The 20,342-nt window shown below is 52.3% G+C and overlaps 5 protein-coding genes across 5 annotated transcripts; 3 read left to right on the forward strand and 2 right to left on the reverse strand.

The window, feature by feature from the left end:
- Positions 1-1,654: 1,654 nt before the first annotated feature.
- POSPLADRAFT_1033087 (hypothetical protein) lies at positions 1,655-2,720 on the forward strand (the record flags this gene model as incomplete). Its single annotated transcript, XM_024476911.1, has 7 exons — positions 1,655-1,700; positions 1,877-2,078; positions 2,108-2,186; positions 2,242-2,292; positions 2,356-2,454; positions 2,505-2,555; positions 2,610-2,720. The coding sequence occupies 7 exons, from the start codon at positions 1,655-1,657 to the stop codon at positions 2,718-2,720; spliced, it is 639 nt and encodes a 212-aa protein (XP_024340239.1).
- Positions 2,721-5,329: 2,609 nt separating this feature from the next.
- Positions 5,330-6,258, forward strand: POSPLADRAFT_1138845 (hypothetical protein; the record flags this gene model as incomplete). The annotated part of the gene is made up of 4 exons (XM_024484954.1): positions 5,330-5,404; positions 5,464-5,841; positions 5,920-6,057; positions 6,115-6,258. 4 exons carry the CDS (start codon positions 5,330-5,332, stop codon positions 6,256-6,258), a joined length of 735 nt encoding a protein of 244 aa, XP_024340240.1.
- A 2,805-nt stretch (positions 6,259-9,063) lies between these two features.
- POSPLADRAFT_1045770 (hypothetical protein) lies at positions 9,064-13,076 on the reverse strand (the record flags this gene model as incomplete). The annotated part of the gene is made up of 11 exons (XM_024478853.1): positions 9,064-9,369; positions 9,424-9,465; positions 9,517-10,333; positions 11,042-11,097; positions 11,595-11,596; positions 11,684-11,802; positions 11,862-11,977; positions 12,135-12,248; positions 12,451-12,694; positions 12,755-12,823; positions 13,063-13,076. 11 exons carry the CDS (start codon positions 13,074-13,076, stop codon positions 9,064-9,066), a joined length of 1,899 nt encoding a protein of 632 aa, XP_024340241.1.
- A 666-nt stretch (positions 13,077-13,742) lies between these two features.
- POSPLADRAFT_1045771 (hypothetical protein) lies at positions 13,743-15,001 on the forward strand (the record flags this gene model as incomplete). Its single annotated transcript, XM_024478854.1, has 5 exons — positions 13,743-13,752; positions 13,870-14,045; positions 14,109-14,336; positions 14,663-14,737; positions 14,843-15,001. The coding sequence occupies 5 exons, from the start codon at positions 13,743-13,745 to the stop codon at positions 14,999-15,001; spliced, it is 648 nt and encodes a 215-aa protein (XP_024340242.1).
- A 2,166-nt stretch (positions 15,002-17,167) lies between these two features.
- On the reverse strand, positions 17,168-18,654 carry POSPLADRAFT_1045773 (hypothetical protein; the record flags this gene model as incomplete). The annotated part of the gene is made up of 4 exons (XM_024478855.1): positions 17,168-17,232; positions 17,421-17,733; positions 17,786-18,306; positions 18,363-18,654. 4 exons carry the CDS (start codon positions 18,652-18,654, stop codon positions 17,168-17,170), a joined length of 1,191 nt encoding a protein of 396 aa, XP_024340243.1.
- Between the last annotated feature and the right edge of the window lie 1,688 nt (positions 18,655-20,342).

A 20,342-nucleotide genomic window follows, 5' to 3' on the forward strand; every position in this document is an offset into this window, starting at 1 on the left:
ATACGGCCTTTACACAAGTGGAGCCTCTGGAGGTGCGTTCGAAAAGAGTGTTACGCTTTATCTTGCCCTAAAAACTGTTTTGCAGGATGAGCCATGTCTACATCGTCGATTACTGTACCGACTCGGCGAAGTGCTCCGTCATTCACGCGTCACGGACAACGCGTTTCGGAGATGAATCTGCATATGTGACTCCGAAATAGGAGAAAGTGGCCAGTAGGATCCATGAGTGGAAGCTTGCATTGCGATGGACCCAATCACCCATTGATCCTGTTCGTCGAGGATGTTCAGGCTTTCCGGCGTCGTTCCCACAAGGGAGGGGAAGTAGGGACTGACAGAATTGATATGCGTCCTAGCATCCAAACATTTCAGTCACTCGGCGTGTCTCTCCTATCCTACAAATCAATGGAGCTATCTACGGCGCGCGATGCCTACATATGTAGCGCCGGAAATGTCATCCGATCACGATTTCCGGTCATCTCAAATAATGCATCCGTCAGACCGAGGTTGCACCCTAGTCCACACAGCCCTTCCGTACCATGGATAGCTTTGAACATCATGCCAACCGGCTTGGGCCCCTAGAAAGAGCCCAGTCAAATTGTGTCCAGCAAGTTGTAATGTGTTTCCTTAGCTAGTCAGCCTCAGTGAACTTGTCTCGTACCCATCCCCCCGTATCCGCACCCCACCACCGCGAAAAGGGGGTCTGGGGCAGTTGGATAGGCGCACCCCCCTGGCTTAAGCGCCCTACAAGCGCCAGAATGTAACGGTCACAGTAGGAATACTTTAAAGGCCACACAAAAAATATCTATGCTAAACTCAGCCTGCAAGCTCATGACCGAATAAAGTATCATGTGGAAAGCATCATGATGAAAGCTGCAACTTCTCCTTTCAGTATCTGTGGCATCCTCATGATGTTACTGGAGGGGTATGTCTCATGAAATACTTAAATTGCTGGTGGATATAGTATATGAGACTTATCTAAGATGCTTGAAACAAGTAAACTTAAGATTCTGTGGCAGACCACAATGTAGCGTCTACTAGTCTCGAGCACGACCTGCTAGGTGTGAGTACCAGATTTGGAAAGCGATCAAAGATCGCATGATTTCTAGGTACCAGAAGCTTACTGTGACCGTTACATTCTGGCGCTTGTAGGGCGCTTAAGCCAGGGGGGTGCGCCTATCCAACTGCCCCAGACCCCCTCTTCGCGGTGGTGGGGTGCGGATACGGGGGGATGGGTACGAGACAACAGTGAACTTGCAGCAAGTTATTGCGCGCTCCAAACGAGTGTCGAAGCGGGCATCACGGCGATTTGGCGCGAGCCGGAAGCTTTCTGATTTGACCGATGTGCGATCCCGAATGATACCACCCACCCGCGCAAGCTTGCTGATAGCTTAGATAGTTACTCGGCTCGCACCCGGTCGGACGGTAGACCCACAGCAGTGGTCCATCGATATGCCTGCAACAGATTGCTCAACAGCGATCAAGGATACTACTTTCTGTCAGATTCGGAGGTCTACCGGGTTGAAACACCCAACTGCCTCTTCCGATCACGGCATATATTGCAAGTTTCATGTGTGCGAGTCCCGGTGATTAGGGACGACTCCCTCCTTTTTTTTCCAACGTCTGTAACGAACGCTGCAGCGCCGCTTCCCATACTATGGTCCCGTCTAACGTCCATGTTCAGCTCGTTGAGAAGCCGACCGGTGCGCACCGACAATGCGTCTGACCTCCATATTCACGATCCAACAACTGGGGATCATGCAGAGGAGATTATTGAAGAAGCCGCTCAGATGTTCGCCAAACTAATGCCCGCAGGCGAGATGTCTTGACCAGCAATGACCGTATTGTCACTTGGCTAATCATAGAGGCGTGTTCATAGACCCTCTAGCTGTGGCGTTGACCGGAGGCGACATTAGTCTGCTCCCCGTCCTGGCCCGCGCCATGATCAAGCCCATCGCTCTCCAGATCGGTGATATGTACACAGCAACCGACGAGAATGGGAAATTGGTTGGTTTTCAGGCGTGGGTACCGCCCGGGAGACTCCTCTTCAACACGTATGAATCCATTTCATCGAATTGCAAGTACGTACTAAACGTCAGTGGAACACAAGAGAAGAGCAGCGTAAACTTGGCTTCGAGGACTACTTGAGTCAGTTGTCGGACGAGGCCAAGTCGTACTGTCCACAAGCGGTAAGCATGCCTATCGACGAATTTTGGTCCGTCTGACTGAAGTGCTGGCCGTTAGCTGGGGAAGGACTTCCCGCACGCTATTGATGTCCTCGCAGGGATGGATCAGGTTGGTGGCACATTCCTGACGCGATTTATTGACCATAAGTACTGAGTGCGCACCTAACGGTAGACCGAGCTGAACACATACTGGTGCAACTTCAACTTTGTGGCGGAGGATTGGTGGCAGAAGGGTATATCGAAGGCGATGACTGAGCTTGCGTACCGAAAGGTGGGTCAAACATGATATCATTGCTGGCACACACTCACATATTCGCGTAGGCTAAAGCAAACGGCTGGACCATGGCGCTTGCCACCACCCACATACGCAATGTGTGTTGCATAAATATGTTTTGTGTTGGAATAGAATGACTGACAGATGTATAGGTCGACATCTACAAACGCCTTGGCTTCGAGCTGAAAGGTCTGCGAGATTTTCCCTCGCCGTGGAATGTCTGGCAAGCTTGGATTTACGTCTGGAAGACGAAGGAGGATTGACAGGAGAATGGTCTTGACGGCTCATTAGTTTGTTGTCAATACAAAGAAAAAGATAACGATGCAACAACGGCCATGCATCGGAACCGGCTACACAATTACTCGAACACGGGCTAGACATCATATGTATGTCACGCTCTCAGACAACCACATACGCACGCTATCATCTCGTCATCGCATCCGTCAACCATACAATTCCAACCCAAGTAGTTGAGACGCATAGTGTCGTATATGGCATGCCAGTCAACACATCGATGATCCGATTCCGCGTCAAGACGTAGGGAGACTCCAATATGGAATCAGCATGGCACAGGTCCAATCGTCGCATAAAGTTTTTATTTTTTTATTTTTTTAATCCAGTTTTGTATCCGCTTGAGGGCCTTGCCCTATGCCGGATAATACATGCGCGTGTAGTGCGTAGCGGAGGGAGTAAAGGCCACAGGCTGTCAGGTAGCATGGGGAAGGGGGAGCGCGAGCGAACTATCGTGCGTGTTCCGGGGTGTAGGTCATGTGGCCATCTGGTGCGCGGGCGGTCATGTGGAAAGGGGCCGGGTGAGGGCGTATTCGAGTGCATAAGCGCAGGGAGGAGGGAGAATAGGTGATTGTAGGTAGGTGATTAGGTTTTGTACAGTATCAGTGTTCCGGTAATGGAAAGTGTCATCGCATAATAAGAGGCGAGTTTGAGGAAAGTGGGAGAAAAGAAAAGGAAGAGTATGAGTAACACGGACGTTGAAAAGCAGGAGCTTCTTGTGTCGACGTTATCCGGGGGGGTTGCGATCGTTCCCGCCGGCCGCGAAGCGGCCGGTCATCTTGATGTAGTCGAAGAGGAGCGGGAGGGCTTCTCGGTCGTTGAGCAGTGTTTGTAGCTGCAGGCTCGAGGGAGGGAAGGCGCGTCTTAGCGGAGCGCGAGCGCGCTTCCAGTTCGGGCATCTCAGGTCGCATAAAGTTGAGGCAGTGTGTCATGTACGCCCGCTGGGCTGTCAGAACGTCCTCCGCCGCCAGCCCAGCGCGCATGCAGTGCTGCTCGTGCGTTTGCACAAGGGAGAAGAACCGCCGGTTCGGCCCAAGGCGCACTTGACTGTTGCAGTCCACAGCCACTCACCGGCAGATCCGGGGTGGTCCATGGTGTAACAGATGCTCTCTTCCACAGAAATGTGGATATCCGGCAGTGGAGATAGTAAGGGAAGGCGCGATGGGACATCGGAGCCTAGATAGCCTAGATAATGACAGTTACCTCATGATTAGCACGCCGACGATGGTGCGTATCCATAGAGGAGACTTACTATAGTGAGATGCAGGCCTCGGTCGAGATGCAGCAATGCGTCTTGCATCCTTCACAAGGGCGAAGTTGAGCATTACATTGAGGATGACAAGGACGACAACTGTGCACGTGGGACTGCGCTTATGCTGTAAGCAAAGAGATGTTTACTGCCTTGTTAAATGGCGCAGAGGGAGCGCCCTCGCATTCCGGTCCAGCGCATCCGGCTACAAAGCCTGGTCAGTCTCGTCAGTCAGCCACACGCTCTGCCAATAGGAGACACGATACCTAGTAAAAGGGGGTTCGTATACGCGGTGCAGGAAGCCGAGGTAGGCCATCGCGCAACATACGTGCGAGTTAGTAAGAAGACCAGAATAAGTATATATTAATCAAGGACAGAGGCCAACCGTGTTCATTGCATAGACCAAACAGACATCGCTTCATGGTATACCCATTACCAATTCACAGGCACCCACCGTACTGATCCTTGCACCGTCCGCGGCTAGAGGACGGTTCACTAAGCGCCGAAGTGCGTCCCTCACAACGCCGCAGTTGCGACTCCGAGCCGTGCTGAACGAATCTGCAAGCTATACGATGTATCAGAAAGTGGAGGATAGATCTTCGAAAGTCGCAGATACAGTACTATCAGGTGGTTTTACCAATCTGTTGAAGAACGAGGATTGTACTCAACTTGATGATCGTGAGAGCCCTTGGGTACATCGGTGGAGGAACTCAGCGGCGAGCGTCATTCTCCCATTATAGGCCGGTGGCCCACGTGGTGCCACCATACGAAGGGATTATATTACCGGAAACATACCAGAGATTCAAGTTCAAGCAGCATATACCCGTAAGGCGTCCAAAGGGCCACCGTCCGCAGGACAGACCGAAGCACTCCTCAATTCAGGGAGTCCGCGTGAGTCTCACGTACAACGAGAAGGCATCATGCAAGAGCTAATGTCGAATACTATTTGTCGCGGCCACTGCGTACCGACAAGTGTATAGGCTACATGGTCACCGACAAACGGAGCGAAGTGCTCATGCACGAAAGACCTCACGATATGCCCCTAGCCGGCGCGCGTAAAAGACAGAAAGCTAAAGCGAACATCCATCGTCCACACAGCCTCCACCTCACTAATCTGACACTATCCTTGAGACCCATAAGATCATTGCGTGTGAGACCCAGTAATTTGAGCAACTCCATTGAGTCTGTACGAGCTCCGTCATATCATGGCCGTCCAGCAAGATAGACAGACCATATGAAGCAGAGGTGCCTAGCGCTACCAAGCCAATCAACGTCGTCGTCAATCCCCTCGCTGCGACATTTGCTTGGATTACAAGACCACACACGCAGACGATGACCCAGGGAGAGTGCTCCGACCCTTGCGAGGGCGATCCGGGAGAGACGGCAGGACCAAGGCAGACACAAGAGGTCAGATTAGCGTTTGGTACCCTGGGGTGGGCGCGCACTGCTGAATCTTTGTATCCTAGCACCATGCGATTCAATTTCAAGAGCGACCGGCGGGCGCGGATGACGATTTCGGGCAGCATGGATATCCGACCCCGGGGGTTATCAGGGAGGCGGTCTTGAACATCGAGGACAACGGCGGCTGCGGAATGCTAGGAGGGGAGGGCAGGCAGGGCAACGGGGCCGTGATGGGTGGAGAGAGAGCGAGCCATGCATCGTCCACGACAGACCTGCGTCGGATCGTACTACCTAGTCAGATCATCAGTCGACTCGAGGCGGTCGATGAGGAGACCGCCACGGACACTGCGGTAGAGGTTCCCCCTTCGCTGGTCATAAACCCCGACCACCAGTGCATCGTCAGCGATGAGACAAACCACGGCGGGACTCTGGAAGCAGAAGTTGTATGATGGACAGGGAATGTGGTGGAGGTGACAATCCATGCTGTGGAGACAACACCCACAGCCCTAGTGCCCGGACAGGACAGAAGCGGTCGAGCCGAAGTTAAGCTGCATGGTACAGCGACGGACGAGCGTGTCACACAAGGAGAGGACGCAGCTGCGCGGGCCGAGCCTGTGCCGCAGGACAATGTGATCGTGCTGAGCGAAAGCGACGTACTAGTGAGTCGACGTACAAAAAAATTATTTGTTGATATGTACTCACCATGACTCCTTAAGCTCGGCATTCTCATCGTCCTTGAGGGCGTTGTGATCCAGCGATTCTCTGACCCGCCATCAATCCTCGACGCTGTCGCCTTCACCACTTGCAACGTCGCCTTGCTGTGTCTCGTTCCTGCGGACCGGCGGATGTGCTTGAGATGATGGCCACAGCTGGCCTTGCCTTCCAAGCGTGGAAACTTGGGGTGCTACCCCTCGCCGCGATCATTGCGACGGGGATAATGAAGGTCGGCGGCGCCATGGCGCCATGAATTGTGGAGGAGCGGCAGGCTATCCGTAAACATACTAAATAGGCGGAAATAAGGGGAAGACCGGTGAGGTTACTCACTCGGATACCTGTCATAGATATAGGCATCCCCACAAATCAAAGGTGCTGCCGCCAGTGAATCCTGTGTCGAAACATGGCTGAGAGCCAACCATCGTAAAGCGACTTCATTGTCGAGAGAGTTCCTGCATGACTTACGAATGACACGCGCGAGCCTGTGGAGGGCTGCGTTTCGGATGGCAGATCTGCTGCCCATGTGTTCTGTGGAGACCTGGGGCACGGAGAAGGATACTGTTGGAGTGACCCGCGTTCGTCTCCGTCCAGGCGATGAAGGTATAAGTTATGGCAAAGATTGCTGGGAGATGTGCCAGCTGGGGCAAATTGCAGCGACGAACGTCGAGAGCTGTTGGGGTATCTAGGGTCCTTAGTGAATGCTTGCATCTAGACCTTACGATTTGTATCCGACAAAGTTGACCTTGTAATGATGGTGTCCATAGACTAGACCGCCGTATCACACACAGAAAACTTCAATATTCTTGTAGCATATGTTACGTGCTCTCACCAAAGATGACAAACTCGATTCAGTCCGTCGGAGTCAAAGCCAGCAGCGTTGCGCCCACATAGGGCTGTCAGCTGCTGCAAACCTCAATTGGCAATAGGAATCTCATTCCGAGAGTTACCTCCATCGGGGAACCGGGGAGCCCAACGCCCTGATGCTCTGGCTAACCCCGAAAAGCCGTCCGGATACATCCACCCCGAGATGCTGCTACCTACCCAGGCTCCTTCCCGCCGCTGTGGGAGTTATAGGGGCTCAATCCGACAAATTTGACGCAAGCTAAGTCCTGCAAACCCATCCGCCACACTTGCGCCACAATCCGGCTACATCCGAGGCAAGATCAATCTCCGAATCCCAACCTTAAACCCCCATAACTCCCTACAGCGGCTGGCACAAAACATCTACAAACAGCGGAGGAGCGGCGCATGTCACCTAGATTAGGAAGGCAGGATACTGGCCCATCATTACATAATCGTTACGGTCCCGTGTATCACAGTAGCGTTTATGTGTCCCAGTGTCGAGTCTCGTCGTCCTCGGTGCAACTTTGTGACCATGGCCTTCACCCCTCTGATAAAAATTTTATATCTGGCTTTGACACAGATGCGTGCATCCCTGCCGAGGTTAATTTTCGTCCTTCTGACTGGTGAAGGCCTCATGCAACATCCCTTCGTTGAATAACCCATCCTCGGCCTGGCTGGCACTTCAAGTTCAGCACTCTCCATGCACCTGCGATCCAGGTTCTCGACTTTTTCACTGATGATGTGGCTTCCAAGATGCAAAGTGTTGCGAACAATGGGCTTTCTGCGCATCGTTGTTACATTCACTCATGGGGGTTGCGATGACCTCAATTGACGAAATTGAAATGTTTGGATGTCAATTATCATTTCCGGGAATCAATCCTGCCTCGTATGGGAGGTGCGGCGCCGGTCCTCCGCTGCTTGTAGATGTTTTGTGCCAGCCGCTGTAGGGAGTTAGAGGGGATTAAGGTTCAAATGGGATGTCACATGATATGCACGTGATGTTACGGCACATGATCTGTGGTAAGACTTCTATTCTCGGATACACAAGATAAAACATTGACTACGCTATTCGGATGAAGTCCCCTATAACTCCCACAGCGGCGGGAAGGAGCCTGCTACCTACCGCGGTGATAGCCACTGGGATGAATGACTGTGGTTCCCCGGCATCCCGCCAGAGAGCATGACAGTGGTCTCCTCAGTCTGATTGGCGGCATCTCCCGGGATTCCTATTGCCAATTGAGGTTTGCAGCAGCTGACAGCCCTATGTGGGCGCAACGCTGCTGGCTTTGACTCCGACGGACTGAATCGAGTTTGTCATCTTTGGTGAGAGCACGTAACATATGCTACAAGAATATTGAAGTTTTCTGTGTGTGATACGGCGGTCTAGTCTATGGACACCATCATTACAAGGTCAACTTTGTCGGATACAAATCGTAAGGTCTAGATGCAAGCATTCACTAAGGACCCTAGATACCCCAACAGCTCTCGACGTTCGTCGCTGCAATTTGCCCCAGCTGGCACATCTCCCAGCAATCTTTGCGATTACCTCTACTTTCACCGTCTGAACGGAGACGAATGCCATTTACTGGAACAGCATCCTTCTCCGCGCTCCAGGTCGTTACGGAATACCGTGACATGGGTAGTAGACCTGCCATCCGAAAATAGCTGAATCACAACGCCCTCGAGGATGACGAGAACGCCGAGCATGACGAGTCATGGTGAGTTGCATGCCAACAAATGCTACTCATTGTATGTCGACTCACTTCGCTTTTGCTCAGCACGATCACATTCATCCGAAACACTGATACACTCGTATACCCCAAATACACCACAAAGTAAGGCGTATTCCACTGTCGTATAGATCTCAGCTCATACCCTCTTAGTATCATTTTGCGTGGTACGACCAAAGGTGTCGTATGAACTCTTCGGCCTACAACATAGCTTGTGTGAGGGTCTGCAAGAGGACACAGCCATTGATTCAATTCACGTAGCCGCCATGGAATAAGTATATATTATAGTCATGGGTCGTCCATTCTCTAATGACATGTTGTCTCCAATACCAGGGACGTCGTCACTGGTTCGTGACTACAAGTATAATTAACCACGATCTAGTTGGTTATATCGCTGGACGACTCACGAGGATTGTCAGCCGAACTTGTATCCTGTTGCATGCAAAATACCACAGCAAACTTTGCTGTGCAAAGGACCAAAAGTGCGACACCCACTGCTACCCCTAGCTTCCACGCCTGCGCCACGAAACAAATGATTACAGCAACCATCGGGCCTTTCCTGCGGGGCGGCACGTAGAAGATGATGCCCAGAGTAAAGATTATGAATGCGATTATATCGCTTCGCGATGGTGGGTTAGAGAATTGCTGAACGGCACTTGCTACAAGTCCAATGAATATGCTCATCTGTATCATACAGTGGAACGATAAGTCTAGTACTGACCAGGTCTCATCACGCACCATATTGAGGTCTCCCTCTATGGCCTTCTCCGCCGCCCTTAGCTGCCACTCTGGTCTAGTGATCTGTCATCGTGTGCTCATGAAGGTGCTCACCACTCTCCTCCTATATTGGAGGACCTTCCCCGTCCATCCGGTCCCCCGTCCATTATGCTCATCGCTTGTGTCCGTCTCGATGACGGCTCCTTCGTCACGTCCTATTCCAATGACAATCTCGGACAGCGTCGCTTCCATTTCGATGGCCTCGTTGCTCGTAGGCTCGATTATGGATGCTCGCACGGCTGTGCTGGTAGCCACAGCGTGTCCCAGATCTGCGAAGGTATGTCTCTCTGCATCGACCTCCCGGACCTCTCGCTCACAGCTGGGCTTAGCGACACATACAATGCACGTGCTATGCCCCGCAACAGCGAAGCCCGTCGTCATGGCCCAAGAGTTGTCTGTGCTATCGGACGGCTGGTAGTTGCATGACACATAAGCGATCTCCCCAGCACGTCTCACGTCTGCGGAGACATGGGTTCTCACCTCGTTCGCGTCTCCAGCTTCACCGTTGTCGCCGTCGGCTGTGAGGCTTCCACTGTCCTGCATCAATGTTGGCCCATCTCGTTCAATACGCTCAGCCGTCTCTTCTACCAATGGATAACCTTCGACGATGACCTGGTCGCGAGCTTGTCCTTCCAACGACAGCTTCGGTCCTTTGCATGTTACATGCGCGTCCTCGTTGTCTATGTCGTCGTGCGCGATCGCATCCTCTGGTTGTTCTTCTACTTGTGATCTAACACCAGCATCCACAAAATCGGGCGAATTGTCTTTCCAGCACAATTGTACCATTGCGATTTCCATGGGGATGTTCATAGCGGGAAGGTGCGATCGCTGGTGGTGGTCGATGCGGTGGCTGCGTGGTAGGTTGAGGATACTGCAGCAGGTGCGTCGTTGAAGTGTGTTGGCTGTGTTGTGCCCAACTACAGGACGAGGCATGGGCCGCTGAGCGGCTGCTTGCCGGGTCTTCGCCTACAACGGCGCCGGGATCACACCGTGCCCGGTGTCTCTGCGAGGACATCACACGAAGACCAGACAGATTGGCTTATACATTCGCACAATGCCAATCAGCCGGCTTGTATGGTCATTGCGCATGGCCCGAGCTCCCATGAAGTCTTCCGATCTTGGCGGGATGCTGCCGTATCTTATTCGGCGGTTGTCGCAGTCGACTCAGACTGTCTGCGAGGGCTAACCGCTTGCTGGGCCATGCCTCATCCGTCGTGAACTGGTTCGATATTCTCATGGCCACCTTCGTCTACCCGACTGGCCCTCAGCTTAACCCTCACTACCCCTTGCATGCGCATCCAGTCGTTCCTTACTGATAAAGCCTACACTACTCGCTTGTCATCTCCTTCATCCGTCTCGTCAGAGAATCAGGAGTATTCGTGTAAATCTGAGGTGAAGTTTCAGCTACATTGCCGCTGTTTCGAGACCCATGTCGCGTCATGTTAGTGTTGGGGAATGTGTCCTGTAATCATAGCACGCAAGTTGTCGATTGTTCTGCGCGTAGCTAGTTATGACCTAGGAACTTGATATTAGCATGCATTCGAAGTCTCGCTCAGGTCACCAATGTTCGTTCACGCACCTCAATGGCACCGGCCGTCCTCGTTCCTTCGTCGACTTGAAGCCAGGCTCGACAAACTGACAACAGTGTAGCGCCGTTAGGGCGCAGGCATACACGTGAGCTGCATTCGTTCTAAGTCCACTTGTCTCAAATTGGTCTGAACTCAGCGCTTCTGTCACTTTCCCCCATGTTTTTCAGGCTGAACAAGAAGCGGAAACTCCAACATTTTAGTCCTTTCGGTGACACCATGCACCCATCTCTCTCTCAGTATCGGACACGACAATGCCGTCGCACGGTGTACCTTGACTGAATGCTCGGTACATGGCAGTTGTACTGTCCAGCAACGCGGCCGTCAGCACATCCAAGACCCAGACTTACTAACTCCTTCGACAGCAGACACATATGGGTCATCATGCGGGGTCGGCGTTTCAATCATCCGCGATCGATCGTGACGTCGCTGTGCGGGGAGCGCGGCGGGGACACAGGCAATCTGGCGACACGGCGCCATCGACGGATGTCGCCGGCGAGAATACACATGTAAGCCAGTAGCAGTCGTTTCGGGTTGCGAGCTCACACCTATATTTAGAGCGTCAATGGGATACAGAATGCACCGTGCGAGTCCGAGGCGTGAGGTGTTCAGGCAACATAACCTCGAGGCTCTACAGCCTGCGATCCAGCCCGGGCTCCAACTCTCGGGAGAGGGCGCGGCGTGCGCACGCTGCACAGGAATTGTGGCCATCTCTTTGCCGATAGCTGCAGCATCACTGCACCTGCCTAAGGTGCTGTACTCGCAGCAAGTTTCCTGATCCCGACCCTCAGTACAGCAACTACTGCTACCTACCCCAGCTTCCGCGCCTGTACTGCAAGGCCCGCCGCGACTACTGCCATGAATGCGCGTTTACGCGCAGAGATGTCGCACAGCAGGAGCACGGCGCACGTCGCGAATGCGGCTGAGTCCTGCATACGCGGTGCGTGCTGGCCGCTTACTGAAGCAGCTCTGCGCGGTGGTCACACGGAGAAGATGCCTGCAGAGGCCAACCACATTTACCAGGGTGTCTCGTATGGCCCTACAACTAGCCGCCTCGGTATACCTCGCTTTGGCCTATTGGATCACTGGGAGGCGAAGGAGGTCTCTGTGATACGGGATAGCGTGGTTTTGACTGGGAGGAGGCTCTCCGAGCCCTCGGCCGTCGTCGCCTATCTCGTCTTCTGGATCCAACACACTACGCTACATGAGGCGGAAAAACGGCTGGTGCAGGCAGCCTTGTTGGGCCGATGCCGTGTCCAGCCCTTGCGATCTATGCTGCTCATCGTCCACTATACACCACTGTCTCGAACTGCCTGGCTTCTCTATGCCTGATGTAGATGGTTCTCGTGGGCCTGATGTGTTCCCGGCCAAGGACAACATATTCCTGCATGCATACGCTTACATCATAGTAATTGTATATTGTGTACGACACCATCCCGGACCGAAGCCTGGTCGCAACCGCAGTATAACGGTAAGGCGGCGCGATGAAGGGCCGCTGCCATGTCTTCTTCGTGCCACACTCTGCTGATCCTCCATCGGTGGGCGGGAGCGCCGCTATTCCATGCCGCCTCTCATACACGACTTGCTCGGCTATAATGAGCCAGTTAACCGTATCCAGACTCCAACCGTATGTGTTCGTTGTGGTCCTGTGCGTACCAAGGCGGGAAGCTGTCCTGTTGCGCCGCCGTACCCCATCTGAGACGTACCGATGACCCTCGAGGGGGCCAGTGGAAAACGCCGCAGTATGTGTTTGCTTTAATTCGTCGGGGTGCGGTCTAGAGGCTCTGATTCTGATGCGAATTTGACTTTCTGCAGAGCGGATCTTGCATTTTCCGGATTTACAAGGGGCCGGCGATCATCGTACATATGGATCCACATTGCTCCGGGGTCGTGCGCTGGAACCTTTCAGCCAAGCGATCGATCGACCACTGGGCGGGCGGGTGCTATGGAGTAGTCACGGGCAGAATATACTGCGGTAGCGATGTATGCCATCGACCCTCGTGCGTCGTCTCACCTGCGATCCATCATCGTGGTCGACTACGTTCATTATTCCTGATGGACTCACCCTGTTGCATTTGTACGGATCGCAAGAGGCTTGTATGCCAGCAACACAGTGGACCATAAGTTTGTTCTTTTAGTGTTTTTATGAGCCCAGGCTTATCGAAAACGGCTAGGGGGTTGTTGCAGCCGAAGCGTTGGAGGCCTCACTTTCACTACACGTGAAAGTAGATGTACGGCTGGCGACACCTGCCCTAAGTTGGCCCTAGTCGTCGCGTCCTTAACCTGTACTGCGTTGCGTATACTGGATCCGAGAATGACGCAGCAGCGCCGATTTCCGGCATGCACAAGTCACCGCCTTTGGCTCCATATCCCGTCAACTGGAACACCTCATGCAAAGTGCTGCCTTTTAGTGTCCGACGTGGTGAATGGCGTGTTCTATCCGACGCGCATCGAACACAGACGATCTAAATCGACGGTAAAATTGGGGGCAGGAACTACAGTAGGCATGTTTATGAGACATGCCATCATGATCACGGTTTTAGCTTCAAGCCTGCGGTGCGCGAGCTTAGATATTCTAGAGGACCAAGAGGACGTGTTTTGTGAAATAGACAGCATGTTGGATGCACATAATCTATGGTTTTTAATGCTGTAGACTCATATTGAAGCAGGTGTCATTTCGAAAGGTCAATTACGATGTTTGAAGGTGCGCAGCGGGCGCTCGGACTTAGCTGTCGGAAGCCGAATGTTACGATCATAACCCAAGTCGCGCCGCCCTCGACGACCTCAAGACAGACTGTACGCGCTGTGAACGTATTTGCAGTCTTATTCGCTCAGATTGCGTATAACCAGCGTCGAAACGATGGATTGTATGTAGAAGCAGCATGGAATGTGTCGCAGAATGATACTGACAAGCCCAATGTAGCTGCGACGAGCCGCGAGACCACCACCAATATCACCACCACCAGCCAACGCGACAAATGGAATCAAGCCAGCTTTGTATGTCTTCTTAATCTGATGAACAAACAATGCCGAGGCTCAGTTGACGGTGTTATGTCCCAGTCAACTGCGCCTATGATGTTAGTGTTCGGCTTCATGCAGTGGGAGGGCGACCTGGATATCACGGCACAAATCGCTATAGCAATCTGTGGCTGTCTAGCCATATACACAGGCTGGACAGCCATGCACGTAAAGTACATGACCTGCCTCTGCGGAGCAGCTATATCGTGGATATGGATGCGAAGTGCCATAGCCGCAGCCTGCATCCTGGCGGCGTTCGTCATCGCGGTGGTACGACAATATGGAGTAAGGTGGATAAAGCAAAGGAACGCGCGGAGAAGAGAGAGAAATGAGGCGCCAGTGTAGGAGTCGACAGTGTTGAGGTGCGTCATATCACCTAGTATGGGAGCGCACGCTGACGACCGCATTCCGACAGAGAATTCATACTTGTACGCACCACTGAAGGACAATTTGTAATCGCAAGGGGCACATGTTCATTTGAAACGTTCATATTATGGCAACAACAGTAAGAAAATGTACATTGCACCTGAGCCAAAAACTATAAGCCAGACGGAGCACGTCGCACACGGTATGAAGAACAATAAGATGCTTACTAGCTCGTGGCAGCCCATCCATCGTCCAACGCCGATCCTCACAAGCAGCGACAAATCGTAACAGAGGATACTTATGCAGTCAGTATACAAGCGCCAGACGACCAGAGCTACTGCGCATTTGGTGCGTCGCCATAGCTGAAGCCAAGAACTTGATGAATTGAGACTTCATCCGCATTATTGCAGGGTTCGTCTCACAGAAAAGCCGGTAGCCGCGGTGATGTCTCAGAATCGTTCGCACGACGGATGCCTGCCGAGCGAGGCATATACAAGATCGCCAGCGGACAAGGATTTGTCGATACCAAGCTCGCAAAGTGCGCAATCGACCGGCAAGTGAAGACATAGTGGAAGCTCGAGCAAGGATATTGGCGTCGGCAGCGAAATCAGAGTTACATCTAGCGAGGAGGAATATACGCAGATGGGGGTTTTGCCAAGTGAGACACTGCAGGGCTAACAAACGAAGAGGTTATCCAGGGAAGCAACTGCCCGTGTTGCCGCACCAACACATCAAATGTACAGTGAGCATATCCTGTTCTCTTTGTTCTAGTGAGGTGACTAGTCACGAAAAACAAGGTTTAAAAAAAGGCGTACCGATGTGCATGAGGTCGTCATAAAACGACGCGCGTACTATGGGGCAAGAGCAGCGTGTATCGCATGAGGATCAACCTTGTTTGCCATTTACCCAAGAAATCCCGCTCTAGTTATCGAAGGGAGCTGCTCTATTCTATTGTTCGTTGTGAGTAAACTCAATAAATTCAACACGAGTAAATGTCCTCACGAGGTAGTGCTCCAGAGGAGGAAAAGCGGATGTGCGCAGAACCTGCGATGAAAGACACAAGACACAAACAACAACTACCCCCACCCGTGGAGACGAGTCGTATCATACATAGCTCGGCATTCCTCGGATACCGGCCTATTGGATATCCGGGATGATATTTGACACATGTCACCAGCACTCCATCATCTTTGGGACAACCGCACCCGAAAGATTGCTGCGGCGTCTTGCAACTGCCCATGTTTGACATAGGTGGGTCTGGATAGTGGGAGCGTGCTTACGATACCCGGCAACACTGGGGCGCAGGGACACCAAAGGCACGCCCTTGATGAGGAAGAACGTACCACCTGTTCTGGTCATTAGACACCCAGGCTCTCGCGGACAATACTCCCAATGGGGAATGGACTGTCACTTCCCCACAAGAATCTAGTGGTTCGAAGACTCGGGCTGCCACAAAACGCGGGAATGGACGATCCTCTTAGTCACTCACCACGTGAGAATGTATCACGACACATGCTCAGTGCTCGCCGCTCAATCTACGCGGATATCAAATCAAGGCTTACCGTCCAACAGCTATATGGTGAGGGCGGCTGTGGGCACACAACAACCTGTAAGGACTGTAAGCTGGCGGTGTTCACGAGAGGCAATTGTTTCAAACAGATTCTCTCGATGGCTATTGTGCCGGTGAGTTGACCAACCGAGCATGCCGAGAGTTTCACATGATGAATGGGCGCAGTACGGCCAGTACGGCATGCGTGATTCGTGGCATTCATACAGGCACTGCGCTTCTCCGCGCTCCGTGTGCTTCCAATGAGGGACGGCCACTTGGCGGGAGACGAGTGTATTCTGTGATTTGACATAGAATGAAATATATTCTATCACTGAGAAGACGCTGACATACTCAATGGAGGCTTCAGGACGTGAGATGAGTGCTCTCTGTAGACCTCAGGGCTAAAGAGAAATATGTGCTATAAGACAGCACAACCTTGATAAGCAGTGTGAAGTACCGGGGATGAAGCATTGATAGTCAATACGCGCGAGGTCGAACGGGTGAGGTGTTTACGGCAACAACGCCATTACTGATAGCTACAGGTCCGGTTACCCTATAGAGACAATAATACCAAACATGGGTGTGGCAGATGGACTGGGTACGGGACTAACTTGGGCGTCTATCGAACAAATCCGATCCGATCCGATCGTGATGCACGCATACGCTCACTAGACCCAGAATTGGAAGTACCAACAAGAGGTGACATGCTGGTGCACGACGCACTTCCCGCTACTACCTGTGCGCGTATCCCTCCCACTGAAGAGAAACCCTTGTAGAACATACAGTAACTCACATGTACGGGGCTGGGAGTGCACGCGCGGCTTTATTTGTGAGCATCAGTCAGACTTGCTGTTGTACATTGTCTCGCCAGACATTGTGTGTCATGTGCCCTTGAATATCTCAGGCCTTCACCAATTCTTCCTTTATCATGCTCATCACTGCCCTCACAGGTTCTTCCCTGGTACAGTCTACACGTAGTATTTATGCAGGTGAAAATACGCTGGAAGCGACACCTCAGTTACTGCATCAGACATGCATCAATGTGCGGTGCCGACGATGGGACTTGTATTCAGCTGACTGCCCGGGACATCGTATCGCATGTACAACACTCCTCTGTATTTGGCGCGCAGCCAAGCCTTGTGATGCGATTTATGTGGACTTGCCCATCCTGCCCAAGTTCTTGTGGTCAGTCCATTATATTCACTTCATTCATGTACTTACCATACGGCCATGTGAAGGCTTGAATACAATCTGCAAATGTTAGGTCCGAACCTATCCAGCTCTTTGACCCGGTGTTCCAATAGACGCCACCATCGCGAACAGCCGTCAGGATGAGATCCAAATATCGTAGGCCTGATTCAACATGTTACACGTCTACATTACGACCTGCGTTTCATGCTTTAGCACCTCATGCAGGATCCAATATTAAAGGCACTCACCACCATTTCCCCCTGAGATGTATCCGTCGGAGCTTCGCCATGAATGTACGTATTGGACTGCCTCCTTTGCAAACCGATGTATAACCCGTAACATTGCCATCGCAGCCACACAGGCCGCCACCCATACACCTTGCGTAAGGCCCGTGACAGTCAGTGCTGCCTCCAACCCCAATTCCATTATTAGGTCCTCTCGCGGCAAGGTCCAGAGCCAGCCTGCAACTCCTGCCACGAAGGCGATTGACAGGACAGGATCAGCCTGCGCCAGAAAGACACTGACGACTAGTGCCGTGAACGAGAAGAAATAATCGGCGAGCTGTTGTGTGTTGTGTTTATCGTGCGTCGCTCTCCAAAGCTGACCAACGCACCACCGTCCTGTTTATTAGTCTCAAAATATCCTCTTTCTCAAGGGTCTCCGCTGAAGACGTCACATCCTCAGTGCTCGGCTGGGCAGGTATGCCCGTACTCTCTATGTCTTCGTTCACGAACGCCTCCATGATGTCCTGCTCTGAGGGTAGATCAGGCTCGACCACTTCAGCCGCACTTTCGTGGTTGTGACGATGTCTCTCAATCTCCTCCGCCTCCGCGCCGCTCCTACCGGACTGGTCTGTCATGACCTCGGCTGCCGGTACATGTCGGCGACATTGGAATGCTTCCTCACGACAAGTCTGCGCCTCGTCCTTCGCGTCTCCTGTGTCGGTCGCCCCGGCAAATCTATTAAGCACCGGCTCGTGCTCCAATTCGTCTCGACTGGATGGCATGCGGAGATTCATATTCTCGGATATGTTGGTAATAACGGGCGCGCTGACTGTAAGTTCTTCATGCACGACCGAGTCTCGCATTGCATCCCCATGCGTGCGAGCCTTCCCGCTGCTAGAGATCTGTTTGGCTGGTACGGTGCACTTGAAGACAGATCCTCGGAGCAAAGTGTATCGTTCTGCTCACCTTGAAGCGGGTCGTTACCGCCAATAGACTCTCTATTGAACTTCACTACGCTTGCAGGAGGCTCTATGCTACCAGAATCTTGCTGTGCGGCCTCTGTCTTGTCGTTGCTCTTCGCGTTGTGGTCGTCGGCCATTCCAAGACCTAGCAGAGGGTCCAAACTCTTGTCGATTTCTGCTGACGCGGCTGTAGCTTCATTGGAAGGCAGAAGTTGCGCTGAGTCGCATCCGCTACCGGAGGTTGTGAGGTCTGCCACTTTACTCGAGCTGCATGCAACTTCAGTGGTCGCCGTCATGTCTGTGAACTAGGACGTGTTAGTACATATTCTTGAGGCTTATGGCTCGCTGATATTCATACACACTCACTTTAGAATGCTCGATCCTCGTCTGCAGGCTTTACGCGAAGACTTGGTCGACTTGCAGCACGGGTGGCGAAGTGCACGCGCCTGTTTCGGGAGCTTACATACGCAGCAAGCCTTCTCACAAACGATAACATGCTCGGTTAGTATGTCTAGTCTTGGTTTTCCCCCTGTTTTGTCCAGGTATGTCGCAATACTAAGTAATCGATTATGTGTAGAGCTCATGTTCCACAGGTTATTGACATAAATTGCTAGTTTCTGGCTGCGGCTACCTCTGCGCACGGACCCTGTGATTTCCCGCTTGTTGTGCGATATCATACGTCATTTTCTGTTTTTTTCTCTCTTTCTCGCCGGTTACAGCTAACCCTTCATTCCCATGTTATAACTGAAAGCGTGTCATGCCGCTCCAGCCCTCTGAATGTGTCCAGAACGTGACCAATCTAATATATTTCTAACGCTGTGCGAACCATCCAGAATTTATAGCGGCTCTGAACTATTCAACTTCAGTCAGATCCAAGCTATGCGAATTCACTCAACGGCGCACCTGGCGTTATGCTAATCGCCAATTTACGGTATGGCTGATTCCTCACTTTGGAGTGGTTCCTAATAGAGGCTGCGACGATCAGCAGAGTGTCGAGTGCAGTTGAGAAGCACTCACCACTAGCTACGACTGCGCTGACGCATTTTCGCTTCTATCACGCGCCCACTCTTCCCTCGCCGTGGGATCGTGTTTGAATACTTTGAGAGTATATGCTGGCCGTCAAAAATCGCGGACAGAGCAACGAGAATAGCATTTGCGGCACCGAGCAGATCGCTGATCGAACCTTGCGTGTTGCGCGACCATGGCGGTGACTTCGCGAAGCGTGGTGTGAGCACTGCGATTCATATTCGAAACGTGGGGAGCCACTCGCCTTGGATGGTATTCGGTAACTCTGTTACTGGATCCACAGAGTGAAGGGGATGCCTAATTCGACAGCATGTATTTCCCAACGCAGCAGGAGCGCAGAATGACATGCTGAGGGCCTCGATTGCCGCCTTCCTGGGAGTGTGACATAGATACGGTGTCGAGACAGGAAGTGTAGGACGTTAAGGTCAGAGCGAGGGATGGCAGATGGAAGGCCTGGGAACCCTTGGGACTGCTGTGCGGTGTTCCCCGACAAACCTAATATCCCACCATGCTTTTGCCACATGACCATCGGCCAAGTTTCACTACGAGGCCAAAGGGAGCTCAAGAGCTCCCCCGCGTCTCATCGTTGCTTTGCGGAGCTGTCTGTCTGGCATTCGTGAGGAACAACGCTGAGCTCAAGCATGGTTAGTTCTATATACCTCATGAAAGTTGAAACACATATACACACTATCTGTAGCCTCCAGGAGAATCTGGTGAAGCCAGCGCTATCTCTTGCACGTTGAAGTCGGGAGAGGTGACGTACACGAGGCATATATAAGGCTTTGATGGTATCGTTGGGCCTCAGAGCTAGACGTACGAATCTATGGACACATCACCCATTTCTCCGGGGGACCAAACCCAGCGGAATACTAGGTGCCTGTGACAGTATAAGTTCTTTGTTCTTCAAAAGTACCTGGATAATGACAGAAAAACCAGGTTTAACGAAGAGATCGCGACA

Source organism: Postia placenta (genome assembly GCF_002117355.1).
Source record: "Postia placenta MAD-698-R-SB12 unplaced genomic scaffold POSPLAscaffold_5, whole genome shotgun sequence".
Classification (NCBI taxonomy): Eukaryota; Fungi; Basidiomycota; class Agaricomycetes; order Polyporales; family Adustoporiaceae; genus Rhodonia; species Rhodonia placenta.